The following is a 22,083-nucleotide window of genomic DNA, read 5'->3' on the forward strand; positions in this document are numbered from 1 at the left end:
GGTATACTTAAAACGGGGGTTGATAGATTATTGATAAGTCAGGGTGTGAAAAGTTTCAGGGAGAAGGCAGGAACGTGAGCTTGCGAGGGAAATGGATCAGCCATGATCAAATGGCAAAGCAGACTCAGTGGGCTAAATGGCCTAATTCTGCTCCTATATTTTATGGTCTTACTGTCTTTATGTGCTGGGGGCGAGTGTTGCCACGCATTCTGGTGCCATCACAGCATGCCCACAACACAAGCAGCAGCAACAACAACACAAAAGCAAACCCCCTTCCTATCCCACCCACTCACACACACAGACATGCCTCTTTGCACGTGGCCAAGGAAGGGTGGAACTGAACGATTTTATATTCGTTTTGACATTTTACCTTGGATCTGGAATGCCTGAGGTGCCATTAACCTGTTCACATCTGTTGATAGATACAGACAATGGCCGAAGTGGTAGATAGCCTTTCATCAGATTTCAACACTTCCTCTTCAGCTTCACATTCTGTGGCACCGAACTCCCAACAGAAAGAGGTAGGGCTCGTTTCCACTCCTCCCTCTAGCGTGTTCCATGGTTTAAATTGTCAACCTTTTGGGCAATATACAGCTCCTCTCCAGATTACGAACACCCAACCTGTGAAAGACCCAGAGGAATGATCATTTTGGAGGCTGGCGGGATGGATTTGCTGGAAGCTGTGGGGCATCTGCCATCCAGAAACTCTGCTTACAGCTCCATCTCAGACTTGTGAGCTGTCCATTTTACAAACAGAACACAACATAGAACAGCATAATACAGACCCTTCAGCCCACAATGTCATGTTGACCTTTAAATCTACTCCGATATCAATCTACCCCTTCCCTCCTACTTAGCCATCCTTTTACATCCATGTGCCTATTTAAGAGTTTCTTAACTGACCCTAAAGTATTTGCCTCTTCCACCACTCCCTGCCGGTTTTTCCATGGACTTAACAATCTCTGTTTAAAAAAAAAACTACCTCTGACATTCCCACGGCACATTCTTCCCATCACTTTAAAATTATGCTCTCTTGTATTCGCCATTTCCACCCTGGGAAAAAGGTGCCGGCTGTGTATCTGTGTCTCACATCGTCTTGTACATCTCTATCAAGACACCTCTCATCCTGCTTTGCTCCAAAGAAAAAAGCCTTAGCTTGCTCAACCTTTTCTCAAAAGAATCAGAATCAGGTTTAATATTACTGGCATATGTTATAAAATTGTGGCAGCAGAACAATGTATTGCATGATATAGAAAAAATAAATCAATTACACTAAATGTATTTGTATATTAAGTAGTGTAATTAAAAATTGTGCAATAACAGAAATTTTTTTTAAGAAGTGACGTAGTGTTCATGGGTTCAATGTCCATTTAGTAACCGGATGGCAGAGGGGAAGAAGCTGTTCACGAATCGCTGAGTGTGTGCCTTCCGGTTTCTGTACCTTCTTCCTGGTGGTAACAATGAGAAGAGAGCATGTCCTTAATAATGGAAGCTCGACCCATGATAGAGCCGACTAATTTTACAACTTTTTGCAGCTTCTTTCAAATTTGTGCATTAGCCCCTCCCCCCATACCGGACGGTGATGTAGCCTATCAGAATGCTCTCCATGGTACATCTGTAGAAGTTTTCGAGTGTTATAGGTGACAAATCAAATCTCCTCAAACTCCGAGTGAAATACAGTCACTGTCTTGTCTTCTTTATAGTTGCATAGATATGTAGGGACCAGGTTAGATCCTCAGAGATATTGACGCCAAGGAACTTGCAGTTTCTCACTCTCCACACTTCTGCTCCCTCTGTGAGGATTGGTTCGCGTTCACGTGTCTTACCCTTGCTGAAGTCCACAATCAGCTTATTGGTTTTACTGACAGTAAGTTGCTGCATTACCACTCATCGAGCTGGTATATTTCACTCCTGTACACCCTCTCATCTTCATCTGAGATTCCACCAACATGTTTGTATCATCAGCAAATTTATAGATGGGATTTGAGCTTTGCCTGGCCACACAGTCGTAAGTGTAGAGAGAGTAGAGCAGTGGGCTAAGCACACATCCCTCTGGTGTGCTCTCTCAAGCAGGCAGCATCCTGGTAAATCTCCACCTCACCTTTCCTATAATGAGGTGACCAGAACTGAGCACAATACTGCAAGTGTGGTCTAAACAGGGTTTTTTTTAGAGCGGTAGCTCTTGGACTAAATACCCTGAATAATGAGCCCTGCCGTGACCTGCAGAGAAGCTGTCATTCATGCTCAAAGCAGCAAAAGTAGCTGAAGTGCTACTTATTTGTCAAAAGTAAGGACATTATCAAAGTTCAAAGTACATTTATTATCAAAGTACGTATGCCGTATACAACCCTGACCACCTTCTTTGTGCAGACAGCTGTGAAACAAAGAAACAGGCCCGTTCAAAGTAAACATCAAACTACAGAGCAATTAATGCTGTAACAGTTGATATTTCTTTAAGTGTGTACTTATTACTGGGTTAATCACAGACAAACTGTTTTTGTACTAAATCCAGTTAGCCTTGCAACCTGATCTAGAGATGGTTCAGTACATTATACATCACATGCTCAAGCTGCTACAATGTGTGCTGCTTCACTGACTACAGCTCAGCATTCAATACTATCATCCCTTCAAAACTAATCAATAAGCTTCAAGACCTGGACCTCAGTACGTCCTTGTGCAACTGGATCCTAGATTTCCTCACTTGTAGATGCCGGCCGGTTTGGATTGGCAACAACATTTCCTCCGCAATCTCCATCAGCTTAGGTGCTCCCCACGGAGCTGTGTGCTTAGTCCTCTGTTCTGCTTGCTTTACGTTTAAGACTGTAAGCACAGCTCAGTGCCATGTTTAAGTTTGCTGAAAACACTACTGTCGTGGTGAAAATAATCAGCATATAGGAAGGAAATTGAAAATCTGGCTGAATGGTGCCACAACAACAACCTGTCATTCAATATCAACAAGACCAGGGAGTTGATTATTGACTTCAGAAGGAGAAAGGCAGATGTTCATGAGCCAGTCCTTATCGGCATGAGAGGTGAAGAGGGTCAGAAACAGTAAACTCCTCGGTGTTGTCATTTCAGAGGATCTGTCCTGGACCCAATCTATAAGTGCCATTACAAAGAGAGCACGGCAGCACCTCTACATTCTTAGAAGTTTGAAACTATTTGGTATGTCACCTAAAACTTTGACAGATTTCTATAGGTGTGTGATGGAGAGCATATTGAGTAGTTGCATGACGGCCTGGTATGGAAACACCAGTGCCCTTGAACAAAAAAAGTAGTGAATACAGCCCGGTCCATCATGGATAAAGCACAGCCAACACTGAGCACATCTGCGTGGAGTGCTATCGCAGGAAAGCAGCATCCATCATCAAGGAACCCCCTCCTCCCACCATCCAGGCCATGCTCTCTTCTTCCTGCTGTATCAGCACCTGCGCCACTACTTTCAGGAACAGTTACAACCCCTCAACCATCAGGCTCTTGAGCCTGTGAGGATAACTTCATCTCATGTCCTCCATATTTATTGCTTTCTTATTTATTATTATTTATTTTGTTTTCATTTTATACTTGCACAGTTTTTGTCTTTTGCACATTGGTTGTTTGTCCATCCAGTCTTTTATTGATTCTATTGAGCTTCCTGGATTTACTATGAATGCCTGCAACAAAAGGCATCGCAGGTTTGTATACGGTGGCATATATGTACCTTGATAAAACGTTTACTTTGAACTTCGGATTTCCATTACAGTTATTTTGTCAAAATGACTTAACCATACTTACTCGAGCTAATTGTTCCATAGAGGATCATTGATAATACCTTCCTTGGAGTTCATCTTGCCTCAGAATTCAACATTGTCCAGGATCAATAAAATCAGCTGCTTCCAGGTTACTAAATGGTCATTGATGCATCTCTCAGAGAAGAGTAACTGAAGACAGGAAATAAATATTGATTGATTTTAGACAGATGATGGTGTTTGCATAAACATGGCAAACGGCCAGGACTGTGGTCCTTACAACCATTCTCTTTTGGTTGATCTCACCTGCACCCTCAACAGCAAATTTTTGGTGAAGAAAGCATGGCTGCTTTCCACTTCCTGAGGAGACTGAGGTGAGTGAGGCTTCCCCACCCCATCCTAACCAATTTTTATGGGAGCACCATCGAGAGTGTCCGGACCAGCTGCATCACCGTCTGATACGGGAATTGTAAGCATCTGAAGACAAATCTCTACGAAGGATTGTGAAGACTACTGAGAGGATCATTGGAGTCCCCCTTTCACCCAATAGAGGTGTTTATCAGGAGTGCTGCAGGGCCCTTAGCATTGTCAATGATCCCTCCCATCTGTCTAACAACCTCCTTTTACACTCTACCATCAGACAGGAGATACCATAGTATTTGGACAAGAACTGGTAGGATAAGGAACAGCTTTCTCTTGCAGGACGTCAGACTACTGAATTCCCTGCCACCGTTCAGGTCGCATCACACATGAAACACCAGTAGGGTTATGCTGTTTACTTTTTAGCTCGTGTCACAAATGCACCTTATTATTTGTGAATTTACTAGTGGTAATATTTCTTTGTGTGTGTGAGTTAGATGTACTGTGGTGTGCAGCTTCATGCAGAAGAATGTTTTGTTTGGAAGTATACATATGTATGGTTGAATTGCAGTAAACTTGAGCTTTCTGTCCATGTAAAACAATGAAGTTGGAATAGATGTACAATCCAAACTGTGTCTTTCTGCTTCAGTGTTTAGAGCAGAATGATTGGAGTAGATGTAAATTATGGACTAGATGGGCTGAAGGGCCAGTTTCTGTACTGTAGAGTTCTGTGACTTAAGTTATGTATCTTGCTCAGCTGCATTTAACAAACTTCCTGTAAAATTCATTTTACTTCTTCTTTAAAACAGACTGCTGCTAAATCTGACACGAAGAAAGCTCCTAAACGCTAAAGCTATCAAAACAGGTAATTGAATTTTAAATGTGTGTGCATTTCTGTTAGCTCAGCATCCATGCAGAGAGAGAAATGTTGATATTTTCCATAATAGCAGCAAAAAGCCAGAACAGAGAGTTCAAGAAACAAATTAAACTTCCCAGCATCTCGAGTTTTCAACTTCCTACAAACCCAATGCTTTTAAACTGCAACTGTAAATGAGAACACAACATGCTAATTGCTATTATCTGTTGTTATATTTTTGACAAGCCTACAATTACTAGGGAGATATAAAATTTACTGACAGAATTCTTGCCTTACCCTGCTTGCTGCTTTAGCTTGGTTATTTTGTTTGTTTAATAACCGACTTAAATCTTCCGTCTCATCGGGCATTTCATTAAGTACACCGGATGGTATGATGGCATTCAGGTTCAGTGGCATCTCAGTAAAACATTCAACAAAATATCTCCATAGGCCTAAGTGCAAAGGGAGCGTCCCTCCAGGCTCCGCTGGGAAGCCCAGACCTTGGTGAGCTCTGCTCCTATACTAGGAAAAGTGTCATTGCACTCAGTGCAGTACCTTAGGGCACTGGCTGGAAGGCTGGAGTTCGATTCCTCATGCTGTCTGGGAGTTTCTGTGTTCTTCCCTGACCACAGGATGCTCCGGTTTCTCCCACGTGCCGAAGACACAGGGGTCGGGGTTAGCGAGTCGTGGCTATGCTACGTTGGCCCCAGAAGCATACCAGTACTTGTGGACCACCCAGCACAATAGTCACTGTTTGATCTGAGGCATTTCACTGGATGTTTCAATGTACACGTGACAAATGAAGCTTATCTTTAAATCCTGCCTACTGGAGGACAACACCAAATAAACAGACTAAAAGCACAGATACAGTGAGGGGATTTAGACACAAGACAGCATATGTATGGAAGGGAGACCCCCATGTAATCAAGGGATAAAGCACGAGTTCTTGATAGGACTGGAAAAAGAAGGAATTGGGTGAGGATGAAGCCAGATGTGAGCAACAGCATCAATCCACATAATAAAACAAAATTAAATGCAAAAGAAATAGGAATTGGTTTATTATTGTCACATCTACTGACACACTGAGTGCGGGGTGAGGGTAAGTCTCTACCAAAGTAGGTGTAAGGCGCTCCTGCCCTCCATTAGCCTGCAGATCACCCTTGGGCGAGGTGTAGCAATTGATTATCCCCCCCTAATCAGGGTCAAGTGAAGCCACGGGAGCAGGTGGTGGATGGTCATATGAGCAGCTGGTGCACATCACAAATCCTGGTTATGCGACCACTGACGCCAGGCAGACAATCTCTGAAGAGTATTGATAATGGCCAGGGTCACCCGTCTTGCAATGGCGCTGCCCACTAGAAGGCAATGGCAAACCACTTCTGTAGAAAAACGTGCCAGGAACAGTCATGGTCATGGAAAGACCGTGATCTCCCACGAATGAACTGTTCATCCACATTAGATCATTACACAGTGCATTGAGGCAGAGTAAAGTACAACAACAGAGTGAGGAGTATAGAGAATGTGCACAACCTGAACAAGGTGGATTGTGAGGTTGAGAGTCCATCTTACCCTACTAGTAAAGCACTCAATGCTCTTATAACAGCAGGATAGAAGATACCCTTCAGCCTTGTGGTATTTATAGCTTCTACCCAATGGGAGAGGGGAAAAGAAGGCACGTCCAGTGTGGGTGGATGGGATTGAACATGTTAAAGGTTGCATGTTGGAAAATGAAAAATAATGTACAAATAATCAAAAGCAATTCACATCTTAGCTGGGCTACTTTGTACTTTGTGAGCAGCTAGACAAGAACTACAGACGTAGATGGAATGGGCACAAGGGGGTTTCCCTGAGGGAAAGGATATGATTTGTAAGTACATCGAGGATTTGGAATAGAGTCAAGATTAAGCTAGCCTCAGGCATTTAACAAGGTCAAGTTGTTCATCTGTTTCCAAACCAATGACTCCATTCCATGATTGACAATGTCTAAAAATCTACTGAAATCTCCCCCAAGCTGAACATCATAACCCAGCAGAGGTGTGGAGATTAATAGCCCCCTCAGTAATTAAAACTATTTGTTCCAATTTATCCATTTTGCTGGCTGCATTCTTAAAACAAACATCATTACATTTGCCAAATACTATTTTCTAATGTCAAATCATATTGATTCTGCTTTAATTATACGTAAGTGTCCTGTTATCAAAGATCTTAAATAGAATCCAGCAATTTCCCTATAACTAAGGCGAGGCTAATACATCTCTCCCTTCATTCTTTTTTAGCAATGTCACTTTTACTCCTGCCAATCTGCTGGGAATATTCCAGAATCTAGGGAATTATGGAAGATTATGATTAATACATCTTCGTCTCTGCAGTCATCTCTATTTTGAACCCTGCGATATCGGCTGTAAGGGGGTTTGTTGGGTTGTGGCCTTTTTAATCTCTCTAATCTCAGCCAAAAATGCTGATGTTGATCTAACTTGTAATTATCTTTTCTGTTGCTTGTACAATGATTTCTTATCTGTCAACTTAATATGAAAAGTTAATTTACATTTAAAGTAATACATTTTAACCCTTGCTTATACAGCAACTAACACTGATAATTCTATCCAGGCATTTGTTACTTAATCCTCTGTCCCATGCTGTTTAATGCCTTACTTAGCATAACTGTTTGCCGCTCTCTCACATATTTGCGTAGTGTTTCTGAGGGCTATTCAACAGCTACATTTTGAAAGGATGAAACTGACATTTGCATTACTCTGATCAAAACCGTATCAACTTATTTTTGACATTTCTTCCCCATCTCTCTGTCTTTCTCTCTCTCTCACTCTAATACTTTTCATACTAAGACCAGAAAATGCTCAGAAGGAACTGTAGAATTGTTAGGGTATGATATATCCTCAGTGCATCCCTGTACATACCATCAGGACAGCAGGAATCTCTTAGTGTTTACTTACTTCTGTCATTTCAATTTAATGGCACGCCTTCTTCCTTTGCAGGTCCTGGTTTACAAACTGACCACTGTGCAAGTTTTACTTTTCATTGGGAATATGCTTCTGTATGAATGTCTGTGGTTTCTAATCAAGTTTCCAAAGAGCTGCTGTATCACTTTATGGGGAGATAATGAACAACACCTTTGAGAATAACTTTAACTTTGACACTTGGCTTTATGGCATTGTATGAAATGTTACATGCTCTCTGAAGATTGTTAAACTGGATTTATATATTTAAAATACTTTTTTCTAAGTGGGAAGGATGGTATATTTGTAGGAAATGTTTACCACTAATGTATACTGTAAAAAGTTGAAGTTCAGTTCAATTTCTTTCTGAACTACACACAGTATTGAATTCCTTTCCCTGGGAACTGTCTATGCCTGAAGCAGTCTGTTCACAACCTTGATGTTACCTTTGATCCGAGGAGAAGCTTCTGCCAACGTAGCTGCAGCATGGCCTAATATTGTAACTGTCTGACTCCGCCCTGCCTCAGCTTTGTTGTCCCTGGAACCAATTCTTCTCCCCGGTTAGTTTCTGTCTTCCAATTTACTAAGATTTTAGCTCACTGTAAACGCATTGCCCATCATTGTAACTCGTCAATTCCCATGATTAAATGTAGACTGAACAATTTATATTGACACTAGGTCTGGAACTATGGTTTGTTAAATGCTCCTGATTTTTAGGCCTCAGGCCTCAGCCCTCCTCATCCCTGAAACCCGATGGGGTGTGTGTTCTCCAACTCTGAGTGCTTGAAGTGATTAAAGTTGGAGATGACAGTTACCTTCTATCACTTCTGACCACTGAAATTCATTAGCAGCACATCCATGTAACTCAGTATCAAACCTTGTTTAATAAACTCTTGTGAAGTGCCTTGGAACGTACAGCAATGTTAAGGATACTATGAAAAGTGAACATTGACATTTCTGTGGACTGTAAAGGCTTGAATAAAGTTTCCAGGATGGATTACATTTGCCCTACTGCAGCACAACATTGTGTTGGAGTCTCAACTATTCACTTATACTTTATGGCTTGGGTGTATTATGTCACATGGGTACAAAGAGAAACTAAAAATAAAATGTAAAGAACACAAAATGTGTGAGCTTCATTTAAACGGATTGTTGCAGAGAACATACAGGCACTTCAGCCCCAATGTTGTGTTGAACCTTTAATTTACATCAAGATCAATCTAACCCTTCCATCCCACATCCCACTGTTCTTTCTAAGGTGCACGGCCACACAGTAACTACAATGCTCCCATGCACATAGTATTTGTTGCCGCACAGCTGGAGTTTTCTTTTATATAATGTTAATGTGATTTTGAAATTATGGTAATATAATTTTGAAATCTATGGTAGCAATTGTGAAATACCCTATGAATTTTCATTCTAAATATTCATAGTATTCTTGTTACAAAAATAAACATTTAAAGTACCACACAGTTTTCAGGCCATGTAAAACATTTCCTGCTCAGAGCAATGGTTGATCTGTACAGCTGTAGAAAAAAAACGAGCGGGAATGTTGAAAGCCCTCCCTTTTTGTCCTAAAAGCCTTTAAAATGTCCTTGATGTATCTACCTCTACAACCATTCCTGGTGGCACACTCCATGCACTTACCATTCAGTGTAAAAAGTCTTCCTCTGACATTACCCCCTATACATCCCTCCCAAGTGCTTAAAATTATGTCCCCTCGTATTAGCCATAGATGGAGCTGGTACTGGGGAAGCCTGGAGTACAACAAAAAAAAATCTACAGCCATCTGCCACACAGATGAAGACCTTCACATTTTGATGTTCACAGATTTGAGTCCAATGCTTAGTTATTGCCTGATCTTGCAGTGAGTAATATATCAATTAAGTTAGTTATCATAAGTTCTGGAGAAATTATTCTGGCCAATAATAGAAATTTACTGTACAGAAATACAATGATTTATGATTTTCGATAATAATCATGTATTCCACCGAGACAGTTTGGTTCCAACACTCATTGCAACTTGGCCCAAACATGGACAAGAGCTGAATCAGAGGAAATGGCCTTCAATACACTATTTGTATGACATACGGGCAGCACAGTAGTGTAGTGGTTAGTGTAATGCTTTGCAACGCCAGGGATCGGATTTCAATTCCCGTCACTGTCTGTAAGGAGTTTGCATTTTCTCCACGTCACCACGTGGGTTACCTCCGGGGGCTCTGGCTTCCTCAAAGATGTATGGGTCAGTAAGTTGTGGGCATGCTGTGTTAGCACATGACAACACTTAATGGCTGCCCCAAGCATATCCTCGAACTGCATTGGTGATTGACACAAATAACACATTTCACTGTATGCTCAGATGTACAGTGCACGTGACAAATAAAGCTAATTTTTAAAGTGTTCTAACAAAACTACAAACCTCCTTAGTAAATTACTTGAAGTATCACCTTACTCCCAAAAACCTTACCATCCCCGACCAGACTTATTTCAGGAGAATGTTGAAATATTCCTGTTGCCTGGATGAGTGCAACTTCATGGTCACTTGGCTAAATCAACATCACCCACTTTCAACAGCCTGCTCAACTGGCTCGCTGTGTGTCCGAACCTTCTCCTGCGCTCATGGGTTGCAATGGAGATGCACTGCAGTAACCAAGGAGGGTCTTCTGGGCAGCACCTCTCAAACCTGCCCCAAACCCTATCCAGAAAAGCAGCAGACACATGGGAATTGTCCCTACCTGAAAGTCTTACACCATGAGCAACGTACACAAAATTCATCAAGTTAGGCAGCATCTATGGAGGGGAATAAACAAACGGCATTTTGGGTGAGACCTTATCGTTCATTCCTTTGTCATGTACCGGCTCATATGATTTAGGCGATCACGGTCTTTCCATGACCATAATTGTCCTGGCAAATTTTTCTACAGAAGTGGTTTGTCATTGTCATCTTCTGGGCAGTGTCTTGACAAGATGAATGACAACAGCCATGATCAATACTCTTCAGAAATTGGTTGGTGGCAGTGGTGGCATAACAAGGACTTGTGCACCAGCTGCTCATATGGCTCTCATGGCTTCATGTGACCCTGATCGGGGGCTAATCAGGTGTTACACATTGCCCAAGGGTGACCTGCAGGCCACCAGAGGGAAGGAATGCCTTGTACCTGCTTTGGTAGAGATGTAATCTACCTTGCTACCTTCAGACCCTATATCATAATGATACAGAAATATATTACTGCTCCTTCATAATCACTGGGACAAAATTATGGAGCAATCTCCTAATCAACCCTTTAGGAGCTCCTTACTCAGATAAATAGCAACTGCTCAAAAAGATGCTATTCAGGGCCTTTAAAGATGTGCAATAAATACTCAAGCATCCCATGGAAAGATAAAGCTGTTTCACGATTCAAGATTTATTCCCGACACTGATTTCCTTACAAGCTGAATAGGGGAATAGATACAATAATTAAAGAGAGAGAAAAAAATCCAACTGACCTTAAATGGAGCATCATAGCTGGATAGTAAATTCCGTTAAGATACTTAGAACAGACACAGATCTGAAGCCAGTGTGGAAATGTAAGTTAGACCTTACAGGGCTCCAGGCAGAAGGTAAGAAGAGCACAGACTGATGGCCAAAGGGCCTATTTCTACAGTCCTCTGGCACTAGTCGTTAGATTGAAACTCACTGCTGTAAAACTAGCAGTACCAATTTTCACTGGCCAACAACACAAAGTTAATTTTAGTGATCAGATCATCTTGGTAAGTGAGTTTAATTTCACATCATTAAAAAAAAATCACTATTTTAAAAGTCACTCTGCTTGGAGGACGGGCTCCAAGCTGAATCAAATACTGAAGAAATTCATTAAAGCTGCAAAGCCATAGCAAACAAATGTGTGGGCAAACACTATGATCCAATAATCTATTAATAAAAGCTGAAATTATAGAATTAAGTTGCACTCAAAATAGTAGATCAACAGTGTTAACTTTGAGCACATCAACATATAAAATGCCAAAGTCATCTTACATATAAAGTTCTTTAAATTAAATGGTCATTCACGACCTTCAGATGCCCCACAATACAGCCAATTAAATACTTTAGAAATGAAGTCACATCATTATGCCAAAAACAGCAATTAACGCACAGTATCACTAGCAGCAATGTGGTAATGAAAAGATCATCTATTTTAGTGACGTTGCTTGAATGATGTGCATTGACTAGGTCAATGGGTGAACTCCCACTGGGTGAACAGTAAGTAAGCCACAGCTGTTGCTTCATACCTTGTCAACACTGAAGCACGGGGATTTACTGAATGGCTCTACTCTGAGAAGTCAGACTGTCATTAATCCCTGCTCTAGTACTGCTGCTTTCCCAGCAATGAATCACCCGTGCTTTGGTGTGGAGAGGTCCATTCTTGAGCTGCCAGGGCCAACAGCATAAAGGCCATCAGATCCAGGAGCGGAACTAGGCCATTCAGCCCATCGAGTCAGCTCTGCCACTCCATCATGACTGATGTTTTATCCCTCTCAACATCATTCTCCTGCCTTCTTCCCATAACCTTTGACACCCTGACCAATTAAGTACCTATCAACATTCACTTTAAATACACCAAATGACTTGGCCTCTGCAGCTGTCTATGGCAATTAATTCCACAGATTCACCACCCTCTGGCTAAAGGAACTCCTCCTCATCTCACGTTTGAACAAAAGAGAGGGTGATATAGCAACACCCAACACATTCAACAGGAAATGCTGTGAGACTGAAGGGCCTGTTAATCTGGTGGTCTATCAGTCAGCAGTAATGACCGGTCCCCATATCTAAAATAGGACCTACTGACACGGGAGAGGGTCCAGAGAGAATGATCATGGGAATGAAGAGGTTAATATATAAGGTGTGTTTGATGGCTCTGGGCCTGTACTTGTTGGGCTTTGGAAGAACGAGAGGGGATCTCATACATACCCATTGAATATGAAAAGCCTGGATAGAGTGAACGTGAAGAGGATGTTTCCTGTCTTGGGGGAGTCTAGCACCAGAGGCCACAGCTTCAGAGTACAAGGACGTCCTTTCGAAACAGATGAGGGGGAATTTCTTTAGCCAGAGGGTGGTGAATCTGTGGAATTCACTGCAACAGACAGTTGTGGAGACCATGGCACTGGGTATATTTAAACTGGAGATTAATGAGTTATAATTAGTAAGGGTGTCAAAGGCTATGGGGAGAAGGCAGAAGAAGGATTTGAGAGGGATAATAAATCAGCCATGATCGAAGAGTAGACTAGACGATGGGCCAAATAGCTTAATTCTGCTCCTATATCTTGTGGTCAGGATTCACCTGTGCCCTGTGTCAGTACTAACAATCACTTCACTTACCCCACTGTGACTATAGCAGGCTATGGAGTAACTCAATGCTCATTTGAGGTGAAGACTCCAACACAACTGCACCGTCAGTAGCACACAACTGCAGCTAATGAAATAATGACCCCCTTCAACACTTATTCAAAACACAATGCCATTCACAAAAATAAAACTAAGCTCCAAATGACATACAATTTATCAAAAAGTACCATGCTCACACAAGTTGAAAGTTCAATTACCATTTGCCTTTCAAATAAAAGCAGATTAAAAACCTTGCACCACATTGACAAGTATTTCTGGCCCAGCTGTGTCCAGAAATCTTCCAGTAAGAATCAGTGGTCGAGAGATCGTCAGGGGCCTGGAAATGTCTGTTAACAATTCACTTGCTTTGTTTGAGCTATCTGTCACTAGGATTCCATGCATGCAGGGCACCAGTGATGTGCACCACAGGTCAGGCTTTGCACTATGAACCTTCTTCAAAGCAACACGCACAAAATGCTGAAGGAACTCAGCAGATCAGGCAGCATCTAAGGAGGGAAATAATGTGTGACAACTCTGTGGACCATTATTTTCCTGAGGTTGCAATTAATTGGATATTGATATCCACACAGAGTGGAAGAGGATCTCAGCAGGTCAGGCACCATCTATGGAGGGCAACTAACAGTTGACATTTAGGGCCCAGACCCTTCATCAGGTGTGGAAAGGAGGGGGCAGAAGACCGAATAAAAAGATGCGGGGGAAGGAAGGAGAAAGGAGGAAGGGGATGAAATTGGTATTCGTGCCATCAGGTTGGAGGCTAACCAGACAGAGATATTGTTCCTCTAACCTGAATTTTGCCCCATCATGCCACTAGGGGAGGTCATAGACGGACATGTCAGAAAGGGTATTTGAAGTCAAATTGAAATGGGTAGGCACCAGGAGATCCCTCATCTTGTGGCAGACAGAGTGGAGGAGCTCCAAAAAGCAGTCTCCCAATCTGTGTTGGGTCTCGCCATTGTAGAGGAGCACCTGATACTATAGATGAATCTGATAGGTTCGCAGGTGAGGAGTCGCCTCACCTGGAAGAACTGTTGGGGGTGCTGAGGGCCGAAGTGTATGGGCCGGTTTAACGCTTGTCCTGCTTGCAGGGTAACCGCCAGGAGAGAGATGAGTGGGAGGGACAAGTGGGCAAGAGAGTTGTGTAGGTAAGCAGATAGGGGAGGGTGATGGATGCACGTTTTAATGGTAGGATCTACTCCAACCTGTGGTAAAAGTGGAGCTCCTAGAAGAAGCAAGTTTGAGAGCAGACTAAATGAGGAACTCAGTGGGTCAAGCAGCATCTATGGAAATGAATAAACAGTTGATGCTTCGGGCTGAGACCCTTCATCAGGCCTGGAAAGGAAGGGGCAAGATGCCAGAATAAAAAGGTGTGGGAAGGGGAAGAAGGATAGCTAGAAGGTGATAGGCGAAACCAGGTGGGTAGGAAAGATAAAGGGCTGCAAAGGAAGGAATCTGACAGGAGAGGAGAATAGGAGAAAGGGAAGGAGGAGTGACCCGGGGGAGATGAGAGTGGGCGATATAAGGAGATAGGAGGGGGAGGGAATTTTTTTCTTACCCGAAGGAAAATTCAATATTCATGGCATCAGGTTGGAGGCTACCCAGACGGAATACAAGGTGCTGCTCCTCCATCCTGAGGATGGCCTCATCTTGGGACGAGAGAAGGCCAAGGGCTGATTCGTTGGATTGGAAATGGGAGTCAGAACTAAAAAGGTGGGCCATCCGGAAGTTCTGCTTTTGGCAGTTGGAGCAGAGGTGCTCAACAAAGTGAATCCCCAACTTACGACGGGTCTCACCAACTTGGGCGAGGCCGCATTGGGAGTGCCGGACACAAGAGGCCACACAAGCGGATTCGCAGGTGAAGTAATGCCTCATTTGCAAAAACTGTTTGGGGCTCTGTACAAAGGAAGGAGAGTTCTGGAGACATTGATCAGGGAAATCAGCAGGGATTTCCGTTAGCGCAAGGGAGTATCTCAGTAAGAGATTGGTAGCTAGTGAAACAACTAACAGAGGAGCGGGGAGGAGAAAGGATCACTTTGTCCTGAGATCAGCAATCAGACAGGGATGGGAACATTTACTAAGAAAAGGAAACAGCTTCCAATTTAATTTACAGTTATTAAGTAAAGTTGATGACACTGAAGTAAATCTCAAGCCTCCATTCAAGGCCTATTTCAGTGTTTATCGCCTGTGTTGTTTGTGGGATTTCTGTGCGCAGTTGAATTTTTCCAGGCAGTATCCAAATTAGCTCTGCACCACATTCAGCATCCCAGTGCATAACCACTGAGTTGTGCTCAATGGATATTGCCATTGAATTCATCAGCTGATTTTAAGTTCTCCAACCATGTACTGATCTTGTCCAGGTTCTTGTCCATCCACTGGATGTTCTCCTCAATTGTTTCAGTTGCCTGTTGAATACAACGGAGCTGTGAGCCATCGTCCTTCAATGATTCAAAAAATGTTTGGGCCTAGGAAACAAAAGCAAGGGAGATTTCTCCTTTTTATTTGAGGAAAAAAAATCAAAATAGAGACGCTGATTAGAAATAAAACAAATGCAAATCAACAGTCTTTGTGAACCATTAAACCAGCTGCAGTTAAATGCAGCACCTTTTTAAAGATCAAGGAGCAATTCTATTTGCCATATATATTTACATGTATTAGAAATTTGCTGTGATGTGATGGCCAGGGAGCAACATACAACAACATTCAACAATTATAAGAATAAGGAATTATATTAAAAATTAAATTTAGTGGTTGAACTACAGATATGGGATTAAATAACAAATAAATACATAAATATGAACATGTACTTACAATGCAAACAGCATTGTAAAAAGTAGTTTAAGGTGTTTACAGCGCAGTGCAGTAACTGAGGTAAATAGGTACAGACACAATGTTAGGGAAATTAATTTGTTACGGAAGTTCAGTTAAAACTGATCATAAGTAAATTGGACATGAATTTCAAAGTGGCTAGTGAATACCTTTATTCAGGAATAAGGAAAGACTGGATCACTAATAGTATAGCCTTTTTTATACATGCACACAGAAAGTCAATTACATCAGTCAATATTAAAAAAAAATAAATGCTGTATAAGTTAATGGCATTTCACAAAATGTTAGAGACATTCTGTCCTGTCCCACAATTTGTTACTTCTACAACTCACGGAGAAAGATTGTTATTCATCCTTGAAACAAATACAGATTATTGCAAGCATACTAAGAGTCCAAGGCCAAGTGGTGAATCTTTATTGATGATGTTATAGAAAGTTCATTGAATCCTTAACTCCGTTAAGTCCATTAAAGTACAAAGGTACTGTATAAGGTTTTACATATTAGTGCCCAACATGAGAAGGAAAACCAGAAGATTCCTTAATGATCAGAGACCTGACAGCCCATAGAGTCCTCCCCACTGTTTATGATCTTCACTGTCTTCATCTTGTTTACGCACTTGTGCTATGCACTAAGGTTTAGAAGTTAGCACCGGGTAGCTGGTTTGTTAATTAAAGGAAGGTGCAAGGAAGGTGAAGTAGCAACTCAGATATTTTAACTCTTTATTCAGAATTTTCTTCCATACACGGGTACCATATTTCCAAAAGTCACATTTTGTAATCTGCACCATCTCCTTATCGTGTGGAAACTGCTGATTGAAAAGTCCAGAAAATGGGGAGGGGAAATCAACGGAGAAAAACAACTGAAGATATTACAGTAAGCATTGCAGCTGCACTAGTGGATTAATTGTAGGACAATGTCATTTAAATATAGTAGTCTAGATATGCATATAGTGCTCTAGATGTGTCTGAGTAGAATTAGGCCATTTAATCATGGCTGGTTTATTTTCCCTCTCAACCCCATCCTCCTGCCTTCTCCCTGTAAACTTTGATGTCCTTACAACCAAGAACCAATCAACTTTCACTTTAAATATACCCAATGACTTGACTTCCGCAGATAATCTCTATCAACTTTTAAATATGATACTATCAATCTGCTGACATCCACTTCAAGTCTACAGCAGCAGTAGTAGGTCCATGGGACCTGAGGTCTCAGGGAATTGTTGAGGGTCAGGACCAGTTCTGCTAGGAGGAGGAGAGTGATGGTGGAGGGGAACTGATGGTTTTTTTTAATTTAGAAAGTAGCAGAACTTTAAAGACCTTCTTGCTGGAATTTAGAAGTGTATAGCGACTGGACATCCTTGGGGAAAGTGAGGCGCTTCAAGACTAGGGAATGGAAAGTTAGTGAGGAGATCGAGAGCATGAGAAGTGTTGGGGATGTATGTGGGATGGGTCTGAACCAAGGGGGATAGAGTGAAGTCGAGGTATGAGGACACGAGTTTAGTGGGGCAGGAGCAGGCAGAGTCAATGGGCCTACCTGGACAGTCAAATTTGTGGACCTTGGGTAAGAGGTAGAAGGGAGCATTGTGGGGTAAGGGAACTACGAGATTGGTGGCAGTAGTGTTGGAGACAATTTTCTGATGTGGAGTATCACCTCTGCATTGTTCAATGGCTAAGTTACATATAATGTGATCTGACTCTGCGACAGAAGAGTTCAAACAATAACAAGTCAGCACTTTCCACTTATATGCAGATATGCATTTTGCTTTGCAAAAAAATTATACAACATTTATACCAAAAGTAACATGATTAGTATTATTGAACTACTTAATTTAATTTTTTATATATTTCTTATTATAAAGTATATTGTATACGGTGTATTGCACCTTACTGATGTTGCAAAACAACAAATTGCACAACATATGTCACTGATAATACATCTGATTAAAATTCTAATGTTTTACAATTTAGGGCATTTACTTACCTCTTCAAGCTTCAGCTGTGTGGAATAGTGGGACAGAATACCAGTCACAATATGAGCAATTGAATGCGAACCAAGTTCAAACCTTAGGATGACATGAAATAAATAATATATTTTTAAATGTCATCATTATTTGTTATAGAAACCTCGCTCCATGCTCACAACATTTCTAAGTTTAAAAGGTAACCACTCTAATGCCGTAAACGTTTGATATTAGATTGGGACACAACAGCTTTGCTGAAAGGTAAGCTAAAGCAAACATCAAAAGAAATCTTTAATTAGTCTCAAATGGATGTAAAAATGAAAATAAAAATCAAAGGAATCCAAAACTCTCAGGCTGCATCCCAGGTGCCGAGAAGTTCAGAAGAACTTTAGATTAAATTAAAACTCTAATAATGTTGCCAAGAAGATCCGCAAGCCCAAGGATTGAGACAATTTCCAAGAAACATTTCACAAGATGTCAAGCAAAAGGTGGTTATGTAAAATAAAAGCTTCTGATGTTGGTCAAAGGATATCACAAAATAAATGAGAAATTTTCAAGTTGACAGGTAGTTACTGTGTGCCTCCAATCGTTAGGATGAAGAATGACTCCACTCTGGCACCGGTGAAGATATTAGGGTGAAGAGTGATTGCCATAAGAAACGCAGATTACGCGCTTCACCACATGTTTTGATGTGCTTGTGATAAATAAACCTGAATCAGTTGCTTCTTGATGCAACTCACATGGAGAAGTCCTGAACAAAATCTGGATGGTCTCTTAAAGCATTCACAAAATACGAGAGGAACCGAGCAGGTCAAGCAGCATTTGTGGAGGGTTTTAGGCCGAGATCCTTCATCAGGACAGTTTATTTCCCTCCATAAATGCTGCATGACCAGCTGTGTTCCTCCAGCGTTTGTGTGTGTTCCATCATCTGCAGAAACTCACGTCTTGGACTATCTCTTGCTAAAGATCGGTCAAAATAATATCAGCAAACTTGTCTCTTCCGTCAGCAGCAACAAAATCAGATGCTTATATGAGATGGATCACATCAATTTCCCCAGATTTTATTCTTAAAACAAAAACGAATTCACCCATTAGAAATTGTACAACGATACCTACTTTTGAACCAACGTATCCCAGTTCTTCTTAAAAAATTCCCAAGCAAGATTATGTCCTTTTGGGTTTTTGCTGACCAGAACAATGATATAAGGCAGATCTTGTGTTTTGAGAATATCACCTTTCAAACTTTGATCCATTAACCTGATTGTAAAACAACAGACAGAAGACCCTGGTCATGGGAGACACTAATGCAAGTTTATAAAATGATTGATACAAAGATTATTGAACTGCTTTAACATGACTAACTAACAAATTGGCAGAAATGCCTGGAAAAGCGGAATGTATATCTGTACTTAGCTTTTCAATCAATGTTGGCCTCCCTATTTAAGTGAATAGTGTTGACATTTTACACCAGCCGTTCCTGGCTTAAATTCGAGAAGCCAGCTATAAAATGTATCTGGCCTCTTGGCAATATATATTTGTGTTAAGCCTTTGAATTGCAAAAGCAGTAACTTAAAGTTCAAGGTAAATTTATTATCGAAGTAAGTATGCGTCACATGTACTACCCTGGGATTAATTTTCCTAAGGGCATTCCTTTCACAGTAGAACAGAGAAATACAATAGAATCAATGAAAAACTACACATGAAGACTGACAACCAATGTGCAAAATAAGACAAATTGTGCAAGTACACAAAAACTAATAATAAAATAATACTAATAAACAAATAAGTAAATAGACTCATTTGTCTGTATCTTGATGGGAGGTCACTGTAGGCCTCCATTAGTCTCGATAGACCATGGATTTGTACCTTGTTAAGTTTCCAGGGCACAAGCCTGGGCAAGGTTTTTTTTTAATGGAAGACCTGCAGTTGCCCAAGCTGCAAGTCTCTCCTGTCCACACCACCAATGTTGTCCAAGGGAAGGGCACTAGGACCCATGCAGCTTGGCACCGGTGTCGTCGCAGAGCAATGTGTGGTTAAGTGCCTTGCTCAAGGACACATGCAAGCCTCAGCTAAGGCTCGAACTAGCAACCTTCAGATAGCTAGATGAACGCCTTAACCACTTGGCCATGCGTGAACACTGGGAGGTCACTAATGTAAACATGATCAGATTAGTTTGATGCTGGAGAACCTAATGTGCCATTCAGGAAGTTCTGGATAGAGATTAATAAACTTATTTAATTTAATAAACGCCTTTGCTTTATTTATTTAGATGATACAGTGTGGTACGGACCCTTCCAGGCCAACAAGCTGTGCCGCCCAGCAACCCACCTATTTAACCCTGGCCTAATGGCAGGACAATTTACAAAGACCAATTAAATTAGCTTACCATCAGGTACGTCTTCAGAATGTGGGAGGACACCGGAGCATGCATTCACAGGGAGGAACATACAAACTCCTTACCAAGGACATCGGAATTGAACTCCAAAGCCCTGAGCTGTAATAGTGTCGCACCAACCACTCCTATCCAAAGCTATCAGCATGGGGTGTTAAGGTGAAAAGTCAGCAGCATGTGTTGAGTGCCACCTGGAACTATTAGGGTAGTGATCTCCGTGCTCCTGTGGGGGCCTGGTATTGGAAAGCACAAATTCTCCAGGCCTTTTCTGCCATTATTCAAATAAACACAGTCCAAAGATAAATGAATTACATCCACACTCATCTACAATACATGGCCCAAAATTTCCATTAAAAAGTAAGTGTTTGGCACCCTTACACAAGCAAGAATGATGGTGGGAATCTCTTCCTTTCTTGTCAGTGACCAGTGCCAAGTCCACTGCACCTCAGTAATACACCCAAAATGCTGGAGGAACTCAGCAGGCCAGGCAGCATCTACGGAAAGGAGCATTTTTCCAGGTCTGATGAAGAGCCTTGGCCCAAAATGTTCACTGTGTACTCTTTTCCGTAGATGTTGCCTGGTCTGCTGAGTTCCTCCAGCACTTTGTGTGCATTACTTTGATTTCCAGCATCTCCCGATTTTCTCTCGTTTGTGATTCAGCACCTCGGTGTTTGGCTCCACATACAGCACCCACCTCCGCCTGCTCTCCAGCAGTTCCACCGCTGAGGCTGAGTGATTCCATTTATGTTGCTTAAACTGCTCCAACTATCTATTTTGATCCCATTGTAATGTTAATATTACTGATCAATTAAAGGGTTGGCATGGTAGTCTAGCGGTTAGCATCAAGCTTTACAGCATCACAAATCAGGGTTCAATTCCTGTGCTGTCCTCAATGAGTTTGTACGTCCTCCCTGTGGCCGCATAGATTTCCTCTGGGTGCTCCAGTTTCCTCCTGAAGACATATGCAATAGGGTTAGTGAGTTGTAGGATTGCTCTGTTGGTGCCAGAAGCACGGTGACACTTGTGGGCTGCCCCCAGCACACATTCAGACTATCTTGGTCAGTGATGCAAATGACGCATTTCACTGTATAATTTGATGGACAAGGGAGAGCCAGTGGATGTAGTGTACCTGGACTTCCAGAAAGTTTTTGATAAAGTCCCACATAGGAGATTAGTGGGCGAAATTAGGGCACATGGTATTGGGGGCAGAGTACTGACATGGATTGAAAATTGGCTGGCTGACAGGAAACAAAGAGTAGAGATTAACGGGTCCCTTTCGGAATGGCAGGCTGTGACCAGTGGGGTACCGCAAGGTTCGGTGCTGGGACCGCAGCTGTTTACAATATACATTAATGATTTAGATGAAGGGATTAAAAGTAACATTAGCAAATTTGCTGATGACACAAAGCTGGGTGGCAGTGTGAAATGTCAGGAGGATGTTATGAGAATGCAGGGTGATTTGGACAGGTTGGGTGAGTGGGCAAATGTATGGCAGATGCAGTTTAATGTGGATAAAGGTGAGGTTATCCACTTTGGTGGCAAGAACAGGAAGGCAGATTACTATCTAAATGGAGTCAAGTTAGGAAAAGGGGAAGTACAACGAGATCTAGGTGTTCTTGTACAT

The 22,083-nt window shown here is 41.8% G+C and overlaps 2 protein-coding genes across 15 annotated transcripts in view; one reads left to right on the plus strand and one right to left on the minus strand.

The window, feature by feature from the left end:
• cast (calpastatin) overlaps window positions 1–9,115 on the plus strand; it is a 197,830-nt gene extending 188,715 nt beyond the window's left edge. For 2 of the 11 annotated variants that reach the window (XM_059969426.1, XM_059969428.1), the window contains 3 exons: window positions 423–521; window positions 4,898–4,953; window positions 7,221–9,115. In XM_059969426.1, coding sequence (XP_059825409.1) covers window positions 423–521; window positions 4,898–4,939 — 141 coding nt within the window. In that variant the 3' untranslated portion in view covers window positions 4,940–4,953; window positions 7,221–9,115. The remainder of the gene's footprint in view (window positions 1–422; window positions 522–4,897; window positions 4,954–7,220) is intronic. The other 9 variants (XM_059969434.1, XM_059969433.1, XR_009512107.1 and 6 more) reach the window with 8 other exon arrangements.
• A 2,170-nt stretch (window positions 9,116–11,285) lies between these two features.
• LOC132393949 (endoplasmic reticulum aminopeptidase 1-like) overlaps window positions 11,286–22,083 on the minus strand; it is a 109,233-nt gene continuing 98,435 nt past the window's right edge. For all 4 annotated transcript variants that reach the window (XM_059969438.1, XM_059969439.1, XM_059969437.1 and 1 more), the window contains exons 17-19: window positions 19,184–19,324; window positions 18,088–18,169; window positions 11,286–15,743 (exon numbers count right to left, since the gene is read on the minus strand). In XM_059969438.1, coding sequence (XP_059825421.1) covers window positions 15,570–15,743; window positions 18,088–18,169; window positions 19,184–19,324 — 397 coding nt within the window. In that variant the 3' untranslated portion in view covers window positions 11,286–15,569. The remainder of the gene's footprint in view (window positions 15,744–18,087; window positions 18,170–19,183; window positions 19,325–22,083) is intronic.

This window comes from Hypanus sabinus, chromosome 5, assembly GCF_030144855.1.
Source record: "Hypanus sabinus isolate sHypSab1 chromosome 5, sHypSab1.hap1, whole genome shotgun sequence".
Taxonomy (NCBI): domain Eukaryota; kingdom Metazoa; phylum Chordata; class Chondrichthyes; order Myliobatiformes; family Dasyatidae; genus Hypanus; species Hypanus sabinus.